Source organism: Anneissia japonica, unplaced genomic scaffold, assembly GCF_011630105.1.
Source record: "Anneissia japonica isolate Jap-2015-1 unplaced genomic scaffold, ASM1163010v1 scaffold287868_len458714_cov195, whole genome shotgun sequence".
In the NCBI taxonomy this organism is placed as follows: domain Eukaryota; kingdom Metazoa; phylum Echinodermata; class Crinoidea; order Comatulida; family Comatulidae; genus Anneissia; species Anneissia japonica.
In genome coordinates this window covers 153999-171327 of record NW_022698322.1, presented here as the reverse complement: position 1 = coordinate 171327, position 17329 = coordinate 153999, and the positions used below count along the sequence as shown (strand labels likewise).

Below are 17329 nucleotides of genomic sequence, written 5' to 3'. Positions count from 1 at the left end.
CAGTTTCATCAAACCATCACTGCATGGGTTCTCGTCACCCAATTTTATCTACAAAGAAGTGGCGCTGCATATAAGTGATATAAATAATAAAATAATAATAATAAAATGTTCCCAATATTATTGCATGATGCAATGTTGATGACCAAATATTCCTTTAAAATATTGAGCTTTCTATTGGATGAATATAGCATAAATAGAGTAACGACTTGAATTAATGGTCCATGTTATGGTATGTATAGAATCATGTGAAGTACACGAAAAACAAAGGAAACGAAATCCCCATGGTTAAGGGTCAAAATTGACAAGATTGGCTTATCTGAATTAAGTAACACAGTATTCAGTAGGCCTACCGACGTCTATTCTAATGATTCAGTGGAGAAAATTCTGGTTTATTGCTCAAAAGGCGTTAAAATATGAAGTTGAATGAATTTTTCTTACTTTGAGATTGCTGTAGTTGTGATAGGCCTACAATCATTTAAAAAAATTATGTGTCCCCTTAATAGGGGTTATTTGACCATTTGGCACACTCAGAAAGTGTCCCCGTCCCCTTAATAGGGGTCGGCCGTAGTGTTAAAAGATATCTTGCTCCTCATTTCACGGAAAAGTGTCCCCTTAATAGGGGTGTCCCCTGAATAGGGGTGTCCCAAAAGGAGGGGTTCTACTGTATTCCATCGTTTGCACATGCGTACATGCATGTTGATGATATTTGTGAAATATCGGCAGGTTTTTCTTATGCTTATGCTTCTTATGCTTATACGATTCTATTTCCTAGTAATTGGTATTGAGAATTCACGAAGCAATGACGATTCTCGTTTGATTGCGGCCAACTCAACTGAACGTCAACAAGTGCGACCACAACTTCAGCAGAACAGCACGAGTCTCCCTCATTCCGAAGACACGGGACGTCAGAAACCAGAATTTGAAGATAGTATTGGGTACTTATACCCGAATGTGGACCATGTAACGCAAGCTCGTGGGCATATAAATAGCTCTACTTCATCTTTAGAGTCTTGTGAAAACGTTGGAAATGGCACTTCTAATTCAGTATCTTTGGTGTCCCTTGATGCTGAAGAGGTTCGTTCTCACAAGGTAGCACTTCTGACATTACAAAATGCTGAGGTTTACTTTCACATTTCTGATGATAAAGCCCTGATATCTGAGTCTTTTGATAATTACCATGAATACTTGTATGCAGATGATGCTTTGCTTGCACCTGGTCAAGGTGTTCAGCAGCAACAAGTGGACAATTCTTTTGAGGATTACCATGAATACTCGTATCCAGATGATCCTGTGCTTGCACCAGGTCACTGGGTTCAACAGCAACCAGAGGATTACGTTGCTAACGACGAGGACTACAGCATACTTGAAGAAGAAAAAATCGACGACAGGAAGCTGAGATCAAAATTGCCTATTATACAACCTAGTGACTTTAATAGGCCTGCTAATGACACAGACAATCCTCGACCATTTTATTTTACACTGAATAAATCTGATGCTAATCTTAAAGACTACACTGATGATAGGAAACGAATATCTAATATACAACCTGATGACAAAATAGCTACAGTGGCAGACGATCCTGGACCATTGTACTACAGCATACTTGAAGAAAAAATCGACGACAGGAAGCTTAGATCTAAATTGCCTGATATAAAACCTAGTGATATTAATAGGCCTACTAATGACACAGACGATCCTCGACCATTTCATTTTACATTGAATAAATCTGATGCTAGTCTTAAAGACTACACTGATGATAGGAAACGGACATCTATTATACAACCCGATGAAAACATAGCTATTGTGGCAGACGATCCTGGGTGTTATATTTATTAAATCCAATGCGGATGAAAATAAATGTTGGGAAAATCAGTTTTCACAAAAGAATTAGCCAAAGTGAAAACTATAAATGTCTATTTAGCTATTTCCACCCAGTCGCGTACTTGTGAGTCTTGAAATGGGGTGTCTAATGAGGGGGGGGGGGGTGGTTAAGTATAGGGGTGGTCAATGATTAGGTGAGGGGCGCTATCATCGTTTATATACATTTTACTATCATCTGTATAATTTGCATTATAAATGTTTTTCTACAGAATACAAGTCGATGTATAGATTGTCAATACTAGTTTAGTTACATGTATAGTAGGGCTAAATGGCGCATGTTGCATTAAATATTTCCGAGCATGAATTAATAATTATTTTTAAATATTAGGCCTACTATGCCACGCCAAAGAAGCTACAAAATGTCAAGGAAATCTTAAAATGACAGCCATCATTGTCATATCTGCAAGTAGCCAACTTAATCTTAACATAAAAGGCTAACATTTGATTCCAAATTTTAGGTGGATATTTTTATGGTGACGTAAACAAGCAATACCATTATATTCTAACCATTCTTGTAACCACTAACGGCCTTTTTGCCATGTTAACCCTACCTTCACGTGGTTATGGTTTGTAGACAGGGTATACTTTAAATCCCACCTTAAGCATGCCAGGTACACAATGCGTCATACGATCATCGGTGCCCGACGAAACCATCCCCGCTCTCTTGACTCTGGACTCTGCTCATTGTCGATGTTGTGCCAGGCTTAAAATGTAGTATTTAATAATACAGTAATTGGTTTGCTAGAGTGAGCATGTGCATTTTGAATAAACACCGCAATATTCACTACTGATTTAAGCAGAACAAAAAATTGTTTGAACATACCATTACCCAGGATATTCAAAATTGTTAAGAATTGTCTTCGATTTTTCCCGAACCATCGTGACGTCATTTCAAGGTCCTAGGTTCAATTTCAATTCTTCGCAAATAATTTTTTGGGATATTTTTTTTCTTTCTCAATCAACAAGTCCACTCACCAAGCCCCCAGAACTAACACAAGGCTGTAGAGGGTGAATGGTTCAGTAATGATGGCCACATACAATATTTCATGTTTAAAAAAAACGCCCGGCATTTTATATGCCTATTTCACAATGAATTTCACTACGAAAATTGTTTTGCTGCTTAGCACCGAACATTTTGGATCGGTGGTATAAAAGCACATATGTGCAATTTCTATTGTAATTTTATTGTAATACAAACAGATTTAGCCTTGTGCTACCGTTTTTGTATTTATCGCTTATATCGTTAAAAAAAAAAGAAAGAAAGAACCTAATAGCCTTAGAATAGACAGTCTAAATAGGTTATTAAATAAAGCACCTCGCCGTAGCACAGACAAATCTTAACCTTTAGAAAATACACTTTTGTTACTCTATTGAGAACAATCTCAAAGTTCAGAATACAGGGCTTAGTAGATTATTCGTAATTAGCAGTCGATTGACAAGATCTTATGGAATTAAATGAGTGCTGACCAACTTGGACCAATCACAACAAGTAGCTGTGTTACTTCCTCCTCCACCCTGAGACATTCACCGGAAAACGAGGAATAATATTATAGTGGTGGTGGAATCTGAGTGAAGTTTGCTCGAATAAGGTAACTTATAGGCAATTTATGCCAACTTATAGAGCTAATATATTTATATAGTATCTTCTTTACGTTCAAAATTTATTTTTCTTGTGAAAGGGATTGTCACCTGCTCTTAGGACAATAATATATAAAAGCCGCAAGTGTGTGCACGCCTAAGTAAATAAATACTGTAATAAATCAATTGTTATCATCGTTATTATCATTATTATTATTGCTATTGATATCGTTCTTGCTAAGGCTATTTATCGTTATTGTTTTTATTATTATAATTAATAGTAATTAGCCCACTATTGTTATAGTCATTCTATTCATCTATCTGTCCCTAATCACAAGTAGAAAAAATAACTAATTTTATATTTACAGTATCTACTATTCGCCACTAACAGACATTTACAATGGTGAGCGCTGGAGAGGTGAAACAGTCAGTCCTGGCCACTCCACCCCACCCGGATCCGATAATTTTCTAAAATTGTATATATATGTATCTATGTTCTCTCATAGAATAATCTGTCATGGAGACGTCACGGCATCTCTCTGGAATTCTCATCATCACGCTATTTAGTATGATACATGCGCAAACAAGCAAGCTGTTCACGAATGCAGATGGTGAATCGTACGTCAAGGTTTCGACTATCACAACGTACCTTCCATCAACGCTTCATCCTAGAATAGTTATGGTATCCACACGAACAGAAGAACGGGTGACGATGGGACGACCAATGACGACAGACATAACATCAAAAGGTACCGGTAATGAGGACAACACGCCACTGCCCTTAGCCGTGTCATTAGCAGCTGCCCTAGTTGTGGCAATGGCAGTGGTCATCATTTGCGTTGTCGTCCGAATAAAATATAAGCGAAGGTACAGAAAGCAAACTCGCCTTGTTTACATGTATGCTACTTAAGTATTGTCTGTGTTTAAGCCACATTCAGTATTAAGCTACAGTGCTTTCAATGTATATTTGTGTAAGCTTTCAAATAAAAATTAGAACGAAAAAAAAAAACAACAACAACAACAATTAGGCCTATTAAATGCATAAAATTCCCATTTCTATATCCTCTTTCTACCCCATGATTATTCTCTTAATAAAGAAGTCCGTAAGTCGGTTGAAAACTGTTTTAATGTGTGTTGTGTTGGACATGTTATGACTCATCTGATAAGTTAATATCTAATATTTTAACTGAAATTTTGGAAGTCTTTCCCGGTATTACAAGTAATTAATCTCGATCAACTTTATACATACAACTATGGTTAGATCTTACACTGATGTTAACCTCTCCAAAAATAACTTTATCCATATTAATTTTAAAAAATGTCATTTTATCTACTCAAAGTTTAGCTGAGGACAATTGGACACGAACAAGTAAGGTACAGAAAGGAGTGAACTCGGCGGGTAAGAAAGTGTAACGTTTTATATACTATAATATTTTTTTTTAATTTCGGTTATTATCTTTGTCTCCTAGCAATTAGGATGGATTTGTAGGCCTAGTTTAATAATCAAGGGAGTAAAACTGCAGGTGCATGTTATAGATGCTTGCTTTTCAATCCCAGGGTCCTGGGTTCAATCACGCCTAGGATTTTTCACTCCTCTATGTTATTTTCCTGACGCAAACATTGAAATAGCATTTGCAGTACCCGCTGCTACTTGGGAATCGGATTCAACATTAGTAGATAAGCGTCACCCTCGTGGTATTGTGGTTATGACACCAGGCTATTTATCTGAAGCTTGTGTGTTCGATTTTCACCCAAATCACTTGCAAGTTTTTTTTCTTTCGCAAGTATTTGGGAACATACTCAAAATTCGGTATAACATCAGGTTGCGGCGAAAAAAAAAAAAAAAAAAAAAAATTACTCCTGTGAATGAAATTTGTTATCTTTGCCTTGAGAATAACTTGTTTAATGCTGTTGTTAATTTTCAAAAAATCTATTCGATCAAATTCACTCAGTGTATCTTTGACATATTAATTCCTGTTTTGCTTATAAAGAAAATGGTTTGTCAAATCATGAATCACATCTTGCTGTTATTTAATTGTGAAAAGGTTACAAAAAATTATGATCACGACCCACCCAGAAAAAATCCTGGATACACCCCTGCATATTACACCCAAATACAGCCATATGACTTTTTTTACATACAATTTGATAGTGTGGACTAAGTTTTAAGACCTTGTTGATTGGAGATAAATATTTTCTTAAATTTCTTATATTAACAGACAAGGGAATATGAAATCTACTTTTCAAGTTTTGCTTTTTAGCTCACTATAGATAGGCCCATAGTAATAATGGCATTGGACCTGAATTTCAAATGAATATGCAGCTGACTGGCTGCTACCTAGGGAATATCATGAACAAGCACAAACACATCAACACTTCTTATGGAATCAATATAAAATAGATTAATTAAATTTTGAATCATTATATGCAACAATTTTCCAAAACAGACGCGGTAATATTCATTTACACTAACACAATGGTGGAAGGAATATATTAAATATCTGCTTAATACTCTTGGAAATCTGCCACATAAATAGCATTGGTAATGCGTTCATGCATATTGCATTCATAACAAAAGCTAAATATTTAATGTCCTGAGTACTTTCACTTCTCATCTGCTTTACTTTGTACTTACCTAGATTTAAGTTGTGTTATTCTTTTAGAGACAGTGTACACATGCACCTATTTTTTTTATTGGATGAGTATCGTTAATTTCGTGTAAGTTGGCGAGAGAAATCGATATCGAAAAGTTTAAATAATAATAGAATATTTTTCTTGTAAACTTAGTGAAGATGGATAGTGCTAAGACTTTATACACAGAATAGTGTAGATTCAGTTAAGAAATCAAATGTTTATATATTAAACCTGCTACAATGTTGGTATTTAAGCAATATAAACAAGTTCAAAATACAAAAAAAGAAGAAAAGTGATAAATTAGGGTACACAGACAATTTAATATGCATAGTATGACTGATTTTTATCTCAAACATTGCATTTATAGCGCAGCACAATAAATAGTGAATAATGCATGCAATTCAATGTGTCCAGTTGTCTAATTATTTCATATGCTTATTTTAAATATTCACATGGGCTTCACATCTTGGAAAAAAGACAATAAGTATAGGGGGGGGGGGGGGGGGCGAGGGGTGAGTGTGCATGTCAATAATTCTAACACCATGTCCATCCAAGAAAATCACTGTTAGTATGGCAACAATTTTACAACATACGCTGAGTTTTCTATAACATGATTATAGCATGAAACTATATTAAATTATAATAATAACACGGCTTTGATTACTAAGTTGAATATTAACATTTGTAATTTGTGTAATACTCTGAACCATAGTTGATTCCCAAAATAAGCTTAGCTTGGCCTACAAAAGTAATAATTAGTTCCATAATAACAGTTCAATCAGTAAACCTTTTTTTTTTTTCATTTCTAAAATTAATTAAATGAAAAGGATAGTATAGAAGGATACATGGTAAATTTGACTGTTAATTTTTCAACCTTTTTGAGAAAGCATGACATATAACATCATCTAATATATAGAAGTTAAAGTTTGGGATTAAACATTATAAGATCCTAATTTACATTTTACTTTTGTTAACCAATTACTACCGTACTACATCCTTTTATAATCTCATAATATATCTACTATCATAAGTACAAATTTATTGACTTGGACGCTGTTTAAGGAGCACTGCCTTACAATAATAAAATATATATGCAAGCTAAAGTATAATAATATCAATATTGTTTGAATACTTCTCAAGAATTATTGGTGGAGAATGGCATTGTAGGATTCCATGGCACAGTTTGCAACTTCCCCAGCTCTGGATTTGATTGACAGCTGAAAAGACAATCAGTAAGAAACATAAGAATCTAGAAATTCGTAAAAGTTATCATTATCAATCAATCAATCAAACAAAAAACACAAAAGCACAAAAGGGGAGCTTCATATTCGAGTAACGTCGAATAAGGAACGAGGACTATTGTTAGGTAGATGGTTCATACGAGGCACCCTGTGTCGGACTGTTCTATATTTTAATGGGGTGTCCTGATTCTGGAACAGAGGCAATTAGTCGGTTTATCCAGGTAAGTATTCATGAAATAGACAAGTCCATACATATTACAAAAAAAAAAATGATGCAATGCCCACAAAATGGAGAGGCTAATTTTGACAAAATTAAACAGTGACATTTTAAGCAAAATTTAACACATGCACTTACTCCTACAGTTGGATTTCCAGGGCTCATCTTCAGCTCAGTCAATATCCAAATACCATTGGTCAATTTCATTGATTGATATATCATCTCTTGTCCTTCCACCTGTCGTCTAGCAACTGTAAACACGTTGGAAGCCTCTAGTTTTTGCGACAAAACATCTATAGAAATTTTTAAAATAACAATTTACATTAAATTCAATAACCAAAGAAAACAAAATTATTTTACAATGAGAGTATCCTTAGGTGGAAAATTTGCATTTCTACTTCACTGCTGTCACCTGATTGGCCCAGTTCAATCACAAGACATGGGTGTGGTATTCTTACCTGGTGAGTGGTGTATGTCCTTGAGGGTAAAGTTAACTTCATTTGAGGGAGGAATGTCCTTCCAGGTAGCTAGGAACACCTTTCGATCTACAAGAGAAAAAACATATAATTTAGATTAAACAACTGACAAATAATGAAACAAACAAAATATTCAAAAATACATTATGCATTTTGATTAAAAAGATATATACTTAATAAATTATCATGTTTTTACTGCTAAAAAAACAACTTGATTGTCAAAGCATTGTAATGTGACCACAGCTGTATTTGCATTAGCATTTTTTCAGTCAAATTAACCATGTACCCGGTATAGTTACAATCATTTAGTTTGAACAGCCTACTTAGCACCACTTTGTTAAATTACTCACACAACACGGTAAGTTTAACCGAGCGACCACTGCCAAAGATGAATAACTAGGCTGGTTATCCCCAGCAGAAATCTATTGCAAACAGTGATTAATATTGCACCGACTGGCTAAACTTTACACAAATTGTATCCACAATTAGACTGAAAACACATTTGCAAAATCTTACTTTTCATTTAGCTACAGGCTTGGCAAGACCTACTTCACATTCAAACAGCGGTACAATTCGACGAAGGTAAACTTAAACTTTGTCTTGGTGAGAATTAATCCAATGCAAGCACAGATTTAGTTTATAGACCTACACATACTTTTTATGTCAATTGTGTAATTGATAGCTTACTAGCCCTTGGATGAATATTCAATATAACAAAAACATATTAAGATTTAAAAAATATAAAGATCATAAAACTGGTAATATATAAAGTTCATACCAGATGAAATTATCAATGACTTAATGGAAAATACATTTTTAATAACAAATATCCCTTTTATATTTTACCAATATCTAAACAAGAAACTGAAAATTCTAACTTTACACCTAAAACAAACAATTATGAAAGTTCATCAACAAAAACAAACAATCCTTGAAAAACTCAGCTAAATTCTAAACAAGAAACTTCTTGAAACTTACAAAGACTCACACTTAAAAAAATAATGAAAGTAGAAAACAATCCAAATAAAAAGCCATCAATAACAAGGAACATTTATTAAGAAACTGATAAAAATTTAGGTGTCAACGGAAAGGTTATAATATTAGTTTTAGTTCAAAAGGAAACAACATTTGTCAGACTTTCAAATGCTAATGCTATGTTAGTATGAGGAATTTGTAGGAGTTTTTACTTTCAGTGAATAGAATAAAGAGATTACTTTAACTATAACCACAAATTTCATTGAAAAACAAACTATTATACTTATTTCAGCATATAAAATGCAAGCAGGTAGTACTGTACCTATTTGCACTTCACAAAAAGAAAAAAACGTAGTTCATAAAAAGAATAGAGACAATCAAACGAAAACAGAAGGGTAGTGGTGGGGCTGTCGGGTATGCTTACCATTAGGGCTGCTTTTGGCTAGAGTAAGAGGGAGGGTGAAGCAAGAATCATTCCAATCCATATAAGCAAAATGCATGGTATGACAACTGAAGCTTATACATGTAACACACAAATTATATTAATTAGTATTTCATCAATTAATTATTTTGGAAGATAAAGGACAGCAAAAATGAATCAAAATTTGACAATAGAATGCTGCAAGTATTTTTTTTTCAATCACATTTTTCATTTCGTCCTATCATTTTTTTTTTTTTTCAAATTTAAAGACAATCTTCATGCAACTATGCCAAGCACCAAGTCACTAACATAATGCTGTTGAAAAACTTTTGATATAACAATACACATGTATACAAATATAATACTTATATAATAATAATAATAATAATAATAATAATAATAATAATAATAATAATATTAGTAATATAATAACAATAATAATAGTAATATAATAACAATAATAATAAATAATAATTACAATTTATGTAGGTGATAATATTAAACTATCATAAATATTATTAATACAAATAATAATAAAAAAATAAACAATAACATTATTAAAAATTAATATAATAATATAAAAATATATGACTATTTCAGAAATTTCTCTAAAAACTGTTTAATCTTACCCATATTGCCATCCTCTGTGTACAAAACATGCAGATTAACAAGACAGCTGAAGTAAAACACGTCAATGTTGTTTTTAATAGCGACTTGTAAATTATTCAGCGGCTCCATGCGTTGCGATGGTCCCATTGTATTCAATGCCAATGATGAATCCAAACTTTGACCAGGCATCAGAGCACCGGGAATGTTCAGTGGAGCAGCCGGAGTGAGACCAAAGCTGGATTGGAAAAGTAAAATAGATTTGTATTTTCTAAAAATTCAAATTTGAAGCATCAAATTTACATTGCATACTAGTTATATTGTGATATGAGAGAATTTTCATGAGAAAATCCAAGGAAAAACTGTAGGATTTAGCCTACTCATGGTTCCACCATAGATAAGAAATCATTTAGACCTTATTCAGATATATTTCACTGATAATAGGCATAGATGAACATGCAAGACCAGCATTAAAAGACATTTAAATGACGAAGAAAAGGGGTATCATTGACAAATTTTAAAGCACAGGAGAAGAAAACAATTAAAATGATGTTTGTGTTAGATTTTTACAATATCATTTTATGATTTTATTGAAACAATACAGTATCTACAATACTAATTAACTATTGTAGAGTTCTAAGGGCACTAATGGGAAATAATGGCTCCAAAGGAGCCATTATTGAATGATGACATCAAAATGGACTAATAATGCACTTTATAGCGCTCACCTGTTTTTATTGAGTTGAATTGCAAATCCCCACATCTGCTGCATGGCTTTGTTTGAAATGGTCAGGTCCATATACACTTGACCACCCCGCCTGGAAAACACTCCGGAAACCTCCAGCCCTTTGCCTTTAGCAGCTGATAGCCACACCTGAAGGTTAGAAATATTCACTATCAGGCCAGTATTTAAGCATTATGAAAGATGTGTCATTCTCAGTGACTTATAAAAATAATATAGTTCTAAGTGCTGCAAAATGATAAGGGTTATTAGTGTATTTATTTGCTCCTCCAATACAAAGCAACTTACATTGCAACTATTACCAATACACATTGCAATAAATTTGGATGGTAATTAGATTTTAAAGGGTTAGCATTTTGGTAATATTCTAGTGAAATTGAAGTGAGCCCTCTATAGGTCATCAGATACTGTAATTTTGAATCTTGTTCTAGGGATTGCTTATCTAACTATATTATGAAAGTTTGGAATAAAAAATTGTAATAAGTGTAACACATTTTGTAAAAGAAGAATATGAATAAACACAAAAATAATATAACTTAAAAATGTCATAGTTTATTATGTTATAGTTATCAAAGGAGGCAATGGGAATAATCTCAGAAAAATTAATATTATTAAATTAACTCTTATCTCAGAACAATAAAATACAATAGAGGAATTTGGCGATGTTTATTCACCCAGTCATGTGACCTATGGTGGGTGTACTATGAAAAACATTACAGTGCAATCAGTGTGATAGTATAGGGAAAGGTAATGTTATGGTTTCGAAAACAACCACCCACAGTTAACAAGAGAAATAAATGGCAAGGAAAGGCATTACTATTGTTCAAAATAGTGTTTATTTACTTATTCTAGTGTTAGTGAAATTGTCTAGTGAAATTTATGCAATCCTTTGTAAATCTTAGCTAGCCTAGCAACCTCCGCTGTGCCAGTCCACTGCTTGCATCTAACACCCATGTTAGGTCATGTGACGCCCATCACCGAATCCCTATATTATTTCAATATCTGTATAATTTCAAATAGTTCGAAGATAAAAAATATTCAGGTACTAATAGCATAACAAAAATGATAACTTACTGTCTTTGGTGTTGTGACTGCTCCTGCCATCAAGCCTGGGCCTGCGAGGCTGAAGATATCTCCCAGGCTTGCAACTCCACCTGCGGCTGGGGCTGAGGCTGCTGGTGCAACTGGATCGCCAAGCTGTCAAGATTTTCAAAATTTACGAGTTATATATTTGCACAAACCATTAGTAATTTTTCTTTTTTTTTTATATCATTCTTCATTCAGAAAAATTTCATAAAAGCATGCAACATAAAACTCAGATCAATGTTTGAGTAAATGCAGATTACAAGACATTATCAGTACAATTAAAAGTAAACATTAAACTTTAATACATACAAATATTGAATCATCCAATCTAACTCAAAATTCAAGATATGGTAATTTGTAGTAAAAACTAAAGACAATATAGGAAGAAAAAAACTTCGTACCAGGCTGTCTAAGCCACCTCCAAGAAGGTCCATGCCTGCAGATGGTTGTTGGGTCATACTGACTGATGGTTGAGGTGGGCCTAGGTCCATGCTGAGCAGGTCCCCGATAAGATCAGCTTGGCCAGCGGGCTGCGGGATGACAGTTGGCTGTTGGGCTTGGGCAGCAACTGGAGTGGCTTCGGGACTCTCGGGTGATGTTGATCCGGAACTTCTAGAATACACACAAATATGTTGAATTATCTTAACAAAGCACTCCCCATAATTAATATATTATCACTACCACTACTAAGAATACTAAATAATCCTAACAACATTATTTTTATATTATAAAATATTTTACTAAGTTTCAGTTATCAGATGACAATTGCTACATATTTAAATGCTTTGCATATACACTTTTATTAATAATTGTCACCAATACAAAAAAAAATATCTAAGCTAAAAATACAAGTCATTCCCAGGAGTCCCAAGATTCCTGAAGGTTATAGGAGTCTTCCAGAAATTGGCATTGCCTCCCACAACCCCGCAATCCTTAACGTTAGGGCTGGAGTGCATCCTCAAGGAATAATCACGGAAATGCTGTGTAATCAAGCCTACCAGCTGAATAACTACTGCCTTAAACATAAGAATGACTAAATTCAACTGCTTAGATTCAGATCCAAAAACCATAATGTATTATGAATAACTAAATCTCAGTACAAACATCCTATACCAAAACTCTCATAACTATTTTTATAAATATATTTGTAATTATTATGCTAATTCTTACCCTTGTGTTCTGGCCGGTAGAGATCGTCGATAGCCACCAGCAGTTCTTCCCTCGATGAAAGCACTTGGGGGTTTGTGGTACACAGAGGCCAGACTGGCAATGTGACAGATAAGCTCATCCAACAGAGTGGGCTCAATCAAGTCTGTCTCCTCCGAGATCAGGGGCTTCTCAGCAAGGACGACATCCTTAGCTGCAGCTGGGTCGGTGGACAGCAACCTCCAGTAGATGTAACCACGGTCACGCAAGTCAGGATTGTCACTATCCTGAAATGAGAAAGTACAGTTTTTTTACTAGATTTGGAATAAAAATTGTTTGACTTTTAACATTAAGGACTGGCATTGTAAATTATATAAATAGAGTGTAACAAAAAAGATAGCATCACCAAATACTCTTTCCATAATCAGCTTGCAAGTACCTCCCCCTCTCTCCCCTTCCCCCAAAATACTATATAATCTGGTAGAAAGAGGTCATCACACAATTCCGTAAGTAAAATATAGAATACACTTACGCTCTTAAATGATGCCAGAAACCTCCCCTGTTTACCATCAAAAATATCCTCACAAAATGCTCTTCAATAATCTGCTTGCAAATAAAAACCTTCCCCACCCCCATTCCCCCGTTTACTTACCTGTGTGGCCAGACTAAGCACCTGCTGCACCAGTTCCTGAGTGTCCTGAGGACGCTTCAAGAACAGTTTGACAATGGCTGTCAGAAGTTGCAGTTGGACCTGGGTGTTCTCGTCATGGAATCCTTCCAGGAAGCTCTCCAGGAGTTCATCTGCATTCTCAATACGCTCGGCGTACTCACCAATAATCCAAATCATAGAGGCTCTACCAGAAATAAGGATATTTTTCGAGTTCATGTACATGCTTAAATTGAGACCAAAATCCTATATAAGTTAAGTGTCAACCTTGATTTAAAGCAGGTCCAGATCAGCTAACATTGAAATATAACAATTAAGCTTGTAGGATGGTTTCTCTAAAGCATATTTTACTCATAACATATACATATACAATCTTCAAGAATAGCAATACATAAAATAAAGATCTAAAGATTGGTAACTCCCAGACAGTTTAGTGTTGACTTCAGTGCCCATATACTGAGGGGAGTGACAACTTCCAGGTTGACGGCATTTTATTTCCATAGAGCGTAACATATTTATGCCATGCTACGCCGTACTACCTTCATGGTAACTAGAACTTGAATGCCACAATGTACTAGGACCAGCTCAATGGAACCAAGTGTTTAGCGCATAGAGGCTTTATGCATTATACGCCCTATAAATCCATACATATTATTTTTAACAAACTGACATCAACTTGGAAATTGTTGCAACTCTCAGCATATAGACCAATGTCAGCTCCAGTGACCCTCCTTGTGTGACTTACCTTGCTTCTGGCTCATCCAGGGTGTCTAGGTTCTCGCACAACGTGGCAATGATGCTCTCATACTTGTTTGGATATTTTCGGAAGATGTCCTTGATTACCACGATGGCCTCTTGCACCACGTAGTTCACTTTGGTTTGGATCAGATCCAGCAGAGTGCTAACACAACGCTCAGCAGATGTCTGCAATCAATTGATACATTGGAAAATAATACAAACAACTTTTGAAATATTAATTAACAGATAAATTGATACATCTGGCAGAGTTCTGACATAACACTTAATACAAACATATTTTAAGCATAAGCCCTGATAACAAATTGTTTAGTAGTTGACAGAGATAAAAGAAAAAAAGATATATAATCAAGGCATCACCACTTTACATTCAATGTTATTTTTCTTTCTCCGAGAAGGCAATTTTTACATGCACTAAAGGGAACAGTTTTCAAAACTATACACTAATTGCCTAATAGTCACAGAAATCTAACAACACCACAAATTGGTTGAAGGTTGCACTCACATCAACCTTGATGGCACAACGTCCAATGGCACGGACAGACTTCCTCACAAAGTCCACATCAACTTCCGTGGCATACTCTTTCAACTCTGCAAGGACCTGCGCGATGTTTCCTTCAGTGGCAAGACGGATCATGATGTCAAGCTTCTCTAGTTTCACATAGATCGGATCATTATACTTCACAAAGAACACTTTCATCTCTTGTTTCAGAATCTCAGGTCTATATAAAAGAAAACAAACACATGAAAAGCAAGCATAAAAACTTGAAACATAAAACAATGATGTATAAATCTCATTCATATGAATTATTAAAAAAAAATAATCTGACCTCTTCTGGACGATGAGATTGATGTTTCGGAGGGCAACATACTGCACCTCGGGTTCAGCGGACAGCAGTGTGACCAATGGTGGAGATAATTTCTTAATCAAACTGTTCACGTAAGCATTACTCGGGCTCATGAATTCCATAAATTTCATTAACACCTATGGGTTTAAAGGAATCAAGATATTAAGAAAATAATAATCATCAACAATACAACTAGATACACATAAAATACTTGACAAGGTGCTTTTTACGAATGGGCTAAAAATAATTTTAAATAGTACAAATTTATTTTTTTTTTATTATTTTTTTTTATTATGTTTTTCTTTTTCCCCTTTTTACTATTATGGAACACTGGCAAGGAAATAAAATAATTTAAGTGAATTTCTTAAATAGTAATATCAATATCATTTTAAAATGAAAAAACATCAATAATAAAAATTATGAGAATTAGTGAGATGTTGGTAAACATAGGATTATTAAATTAATAATAATTAAAACTATAACCAATATATTTGAATTAAACTTAAATAGATATCATCCAAACATTGAACAAAAACTACACCATTTAAAAAAAAAATTTAAAAAAATCATCTGGTTCCTATAATTCAGGGTTGTTAACCTTTCATTTATGATTGAACAATAAAAACATCGGCATTTACCTGGACGTTTTGGTATCTGAATTAACAATGACCAGTTGAAAAAAATCACCGATTGTGATTGAAACGTCCATGTAAATACTACACCAATTTTTACAGATAAAACAATAACTAGGTCATAGTGAATAACAGTGCATATAGTACCTTAACTGATGACAAGACAACAGCAGCGTTGGCATGGGCCAGTCGTGGTGTCACACGCTCACATATGCTCTGGGCCTCCTTCTCATCCTTAGGGTTGAAGTTGGCAAGTGAGTCGAGGATGAAGATTTGTCCCCATCTGTGTAGGAAAAAATATTTTGTAGCAACTCAAAATTGATTAAATGTCAAGAAGTCTAGAAATACAATGAAATATAATAGTATGATAAATGGAACTAACTCTGGCAAAACCATGCCCTTGTCTCCAAATCAGAAAGTCTTCAAATCAGCTTAAATTCCAATGTATTGACCATCTTAATACAGACCGAAAATATAAATTATCATATTTTTGCTATTTGTTATCCAATTTTAACATTTTTTGCATTAATTATTAATTTTTGACCTCTAGATTACACAAATCAATGGTAATGTTAGTAGTCTGTGAGTGGATAAATATACCTGGATAAACCGACGAATTGCCTATTTTATTTCACACGAGAACACCCCTCGAAAAATAATAGAACAGTTGAATCTTGGCACCAATCACAAGCAGCCCCGCCACCATGCAACTTCCTCATTCTTTTTTGAGACACGAAAGTGACACCTCATCTAAGGATTACAGATCTTGTTGGATTTTCCGATCTTATTGGATTTATATTTTGCAATTTTTGATTTTGATGATCTATGTTTTGGATCTACTGCATCCTGCCTGCTACTGGGATTCATTTTGCTGTGCATTTCACCATGACCGGCAAATCAGAATGACCGATCTGTTGGGACCCTAGGCCCAGTCCTAAAGTGGACAATCATAAGGCTTGTCCAGCTTGCAGAGTGTGTTACGCGGAAACTCCTTGCGAGATTTGCGTATGATAGGCGCCACCTCAATTTGTGGTTATTACAAAGATCTCATTTTTCATTTTTTGAGACAAGAGTCTGTTCCTGCTAGAGTGTGTCACAAATGTTGTTGATGATAATATTGTCCTCAAATACATTATAATGGACTGTGATTATAGCTCAATTTGATTCATCAATTTATTGCAATTGGGATTTATAAAAGATAAAAGCACATATGAATGCAAGGAATTTTTTAAGACGGCTGAAATACAAGTTACAATAGTGCACCATCTTTCGGATGAGACATTTAAGCCGTTGGTCCTGTGTGCATTATGGCCCATGTGCACGTTAAAGTACGAAGTACACTCTTCGGAAAAGAGTAGGGGATTGTCTCCCGGTGTACTGTCCAATCACCACCAGAAGGACCCCACTGGAAATAAGTCTTCTT

General features: G+C 34.6%; 3 protein-coding genes across 3 annotated transcripts in view; 2 read left to right on the top strand and 1 right to left on the bottom strand.

Annotated features, from left to right (window-relative positions):
- Positions 1-1953, top strand: part of LOC117102486 — a 5019-nt gene extending 3066 nt beyond the window's left edge. The window contains exon 3 of the mRNA XM_033242767.1: positions 773-1953. Coding sequence (XP_033098658.1) covers positions 773-1836 — 1064 coding nt within the window. The 3' untranslated portion in view covers positions 1837-1953. The remainder of the gene's footprint in view (positions 1-772) is intronic.
- A 108-nt stretch (positions 1954-2061) lies between these two features.
- On the top strand, positions 2062-5494 carry LOC117102488. The gene is made up of 4 exons (XM_033242768.1): positions 2062-3470; positions 3966-4326; positions 4800-4858; positions 5451-5494. Exons 2-4 carry the CDS (start codon positions 3977-3979, stop codon positions 5492-5494), a joined length of 453 nt encoding a protein of 150 aa, XP_033098659.1. The 5' UTR covers positions 2062-3470; positions 3966-3976.
- Positions 5495-6393: 899 nt separating this feature from the next.
- LOC117102494 (AP-1 complex subunit beta-1-like) overlaps positions 6394-17329 on the bottom strand; it is a 14452-nt gene continuing 3516 nt past the window's right edge. Inside the window, exons 7-18 of the mRNA XM_033242777.1 lie at positions 15257-15411; positions 14932-15148; positions 14416-14594; positions 13656-13857; positions 13028-13290; positions 12259-12469; positions 11846-11968; positions 10758-10903; positions 10053-10267; positions 8010-8096; positions 7690-7844; positions 6394-7310 (exon numbers count right to left, since the gene is read on the bottom strand). Coding sequence (XP_033098668.1) covers positions 7236-7310; positions 7690-7844; positions 8010-8096; positions 10053-10267; positions 10758-10903; positions 11846-11968; positions 12259-12469; positions 13028-13290; positions 13656-13857; positions 14416-14594; positions 14932-15148; positions 15257-15411 — 2028 coding nt within the window. The 3' untranslated portion in view covers positions 6394-7235. The remainder of the gene's footprint in view (positions 7311-7689; positions 7845-8009; positions 8097-10052; positions 10268-10757; positions 10904-11845; positions 11969-12258; positions 12470-13027; positions 13291-13655; positions 13858-14415; positions 14595-14931; positions 15149-15256; positions 15412-17329) is intronic.

What these genes read in the sequence shown, in the direction of transcription:
- LOC117102488 (XM_033242768.1), top strand. Translation starts at nt 3,977, where the DNA reads ATGGAGACGTCACGGCATCTCTCTGGAATTCTCATCATCACGCTATTT. An exon ending in CGAATAAAATATAAGCGAAG is followed by an intron (nt 4,327 to 4,799) that starts GTACAGAAAGCA and finishes ATCTACTCAAAG; the next exon opens with TTTAGCTGAGGACAATTGGA. An exon ending in GAAAGGAGTGAACTCGGCGG is followed by an intron (nt 4,859 to 5,450) that starts GTAAGAAAGTGT and finishes TTGCTTATAAAG; the next exon opens with AAAATGGTTTGTCAAATCAT.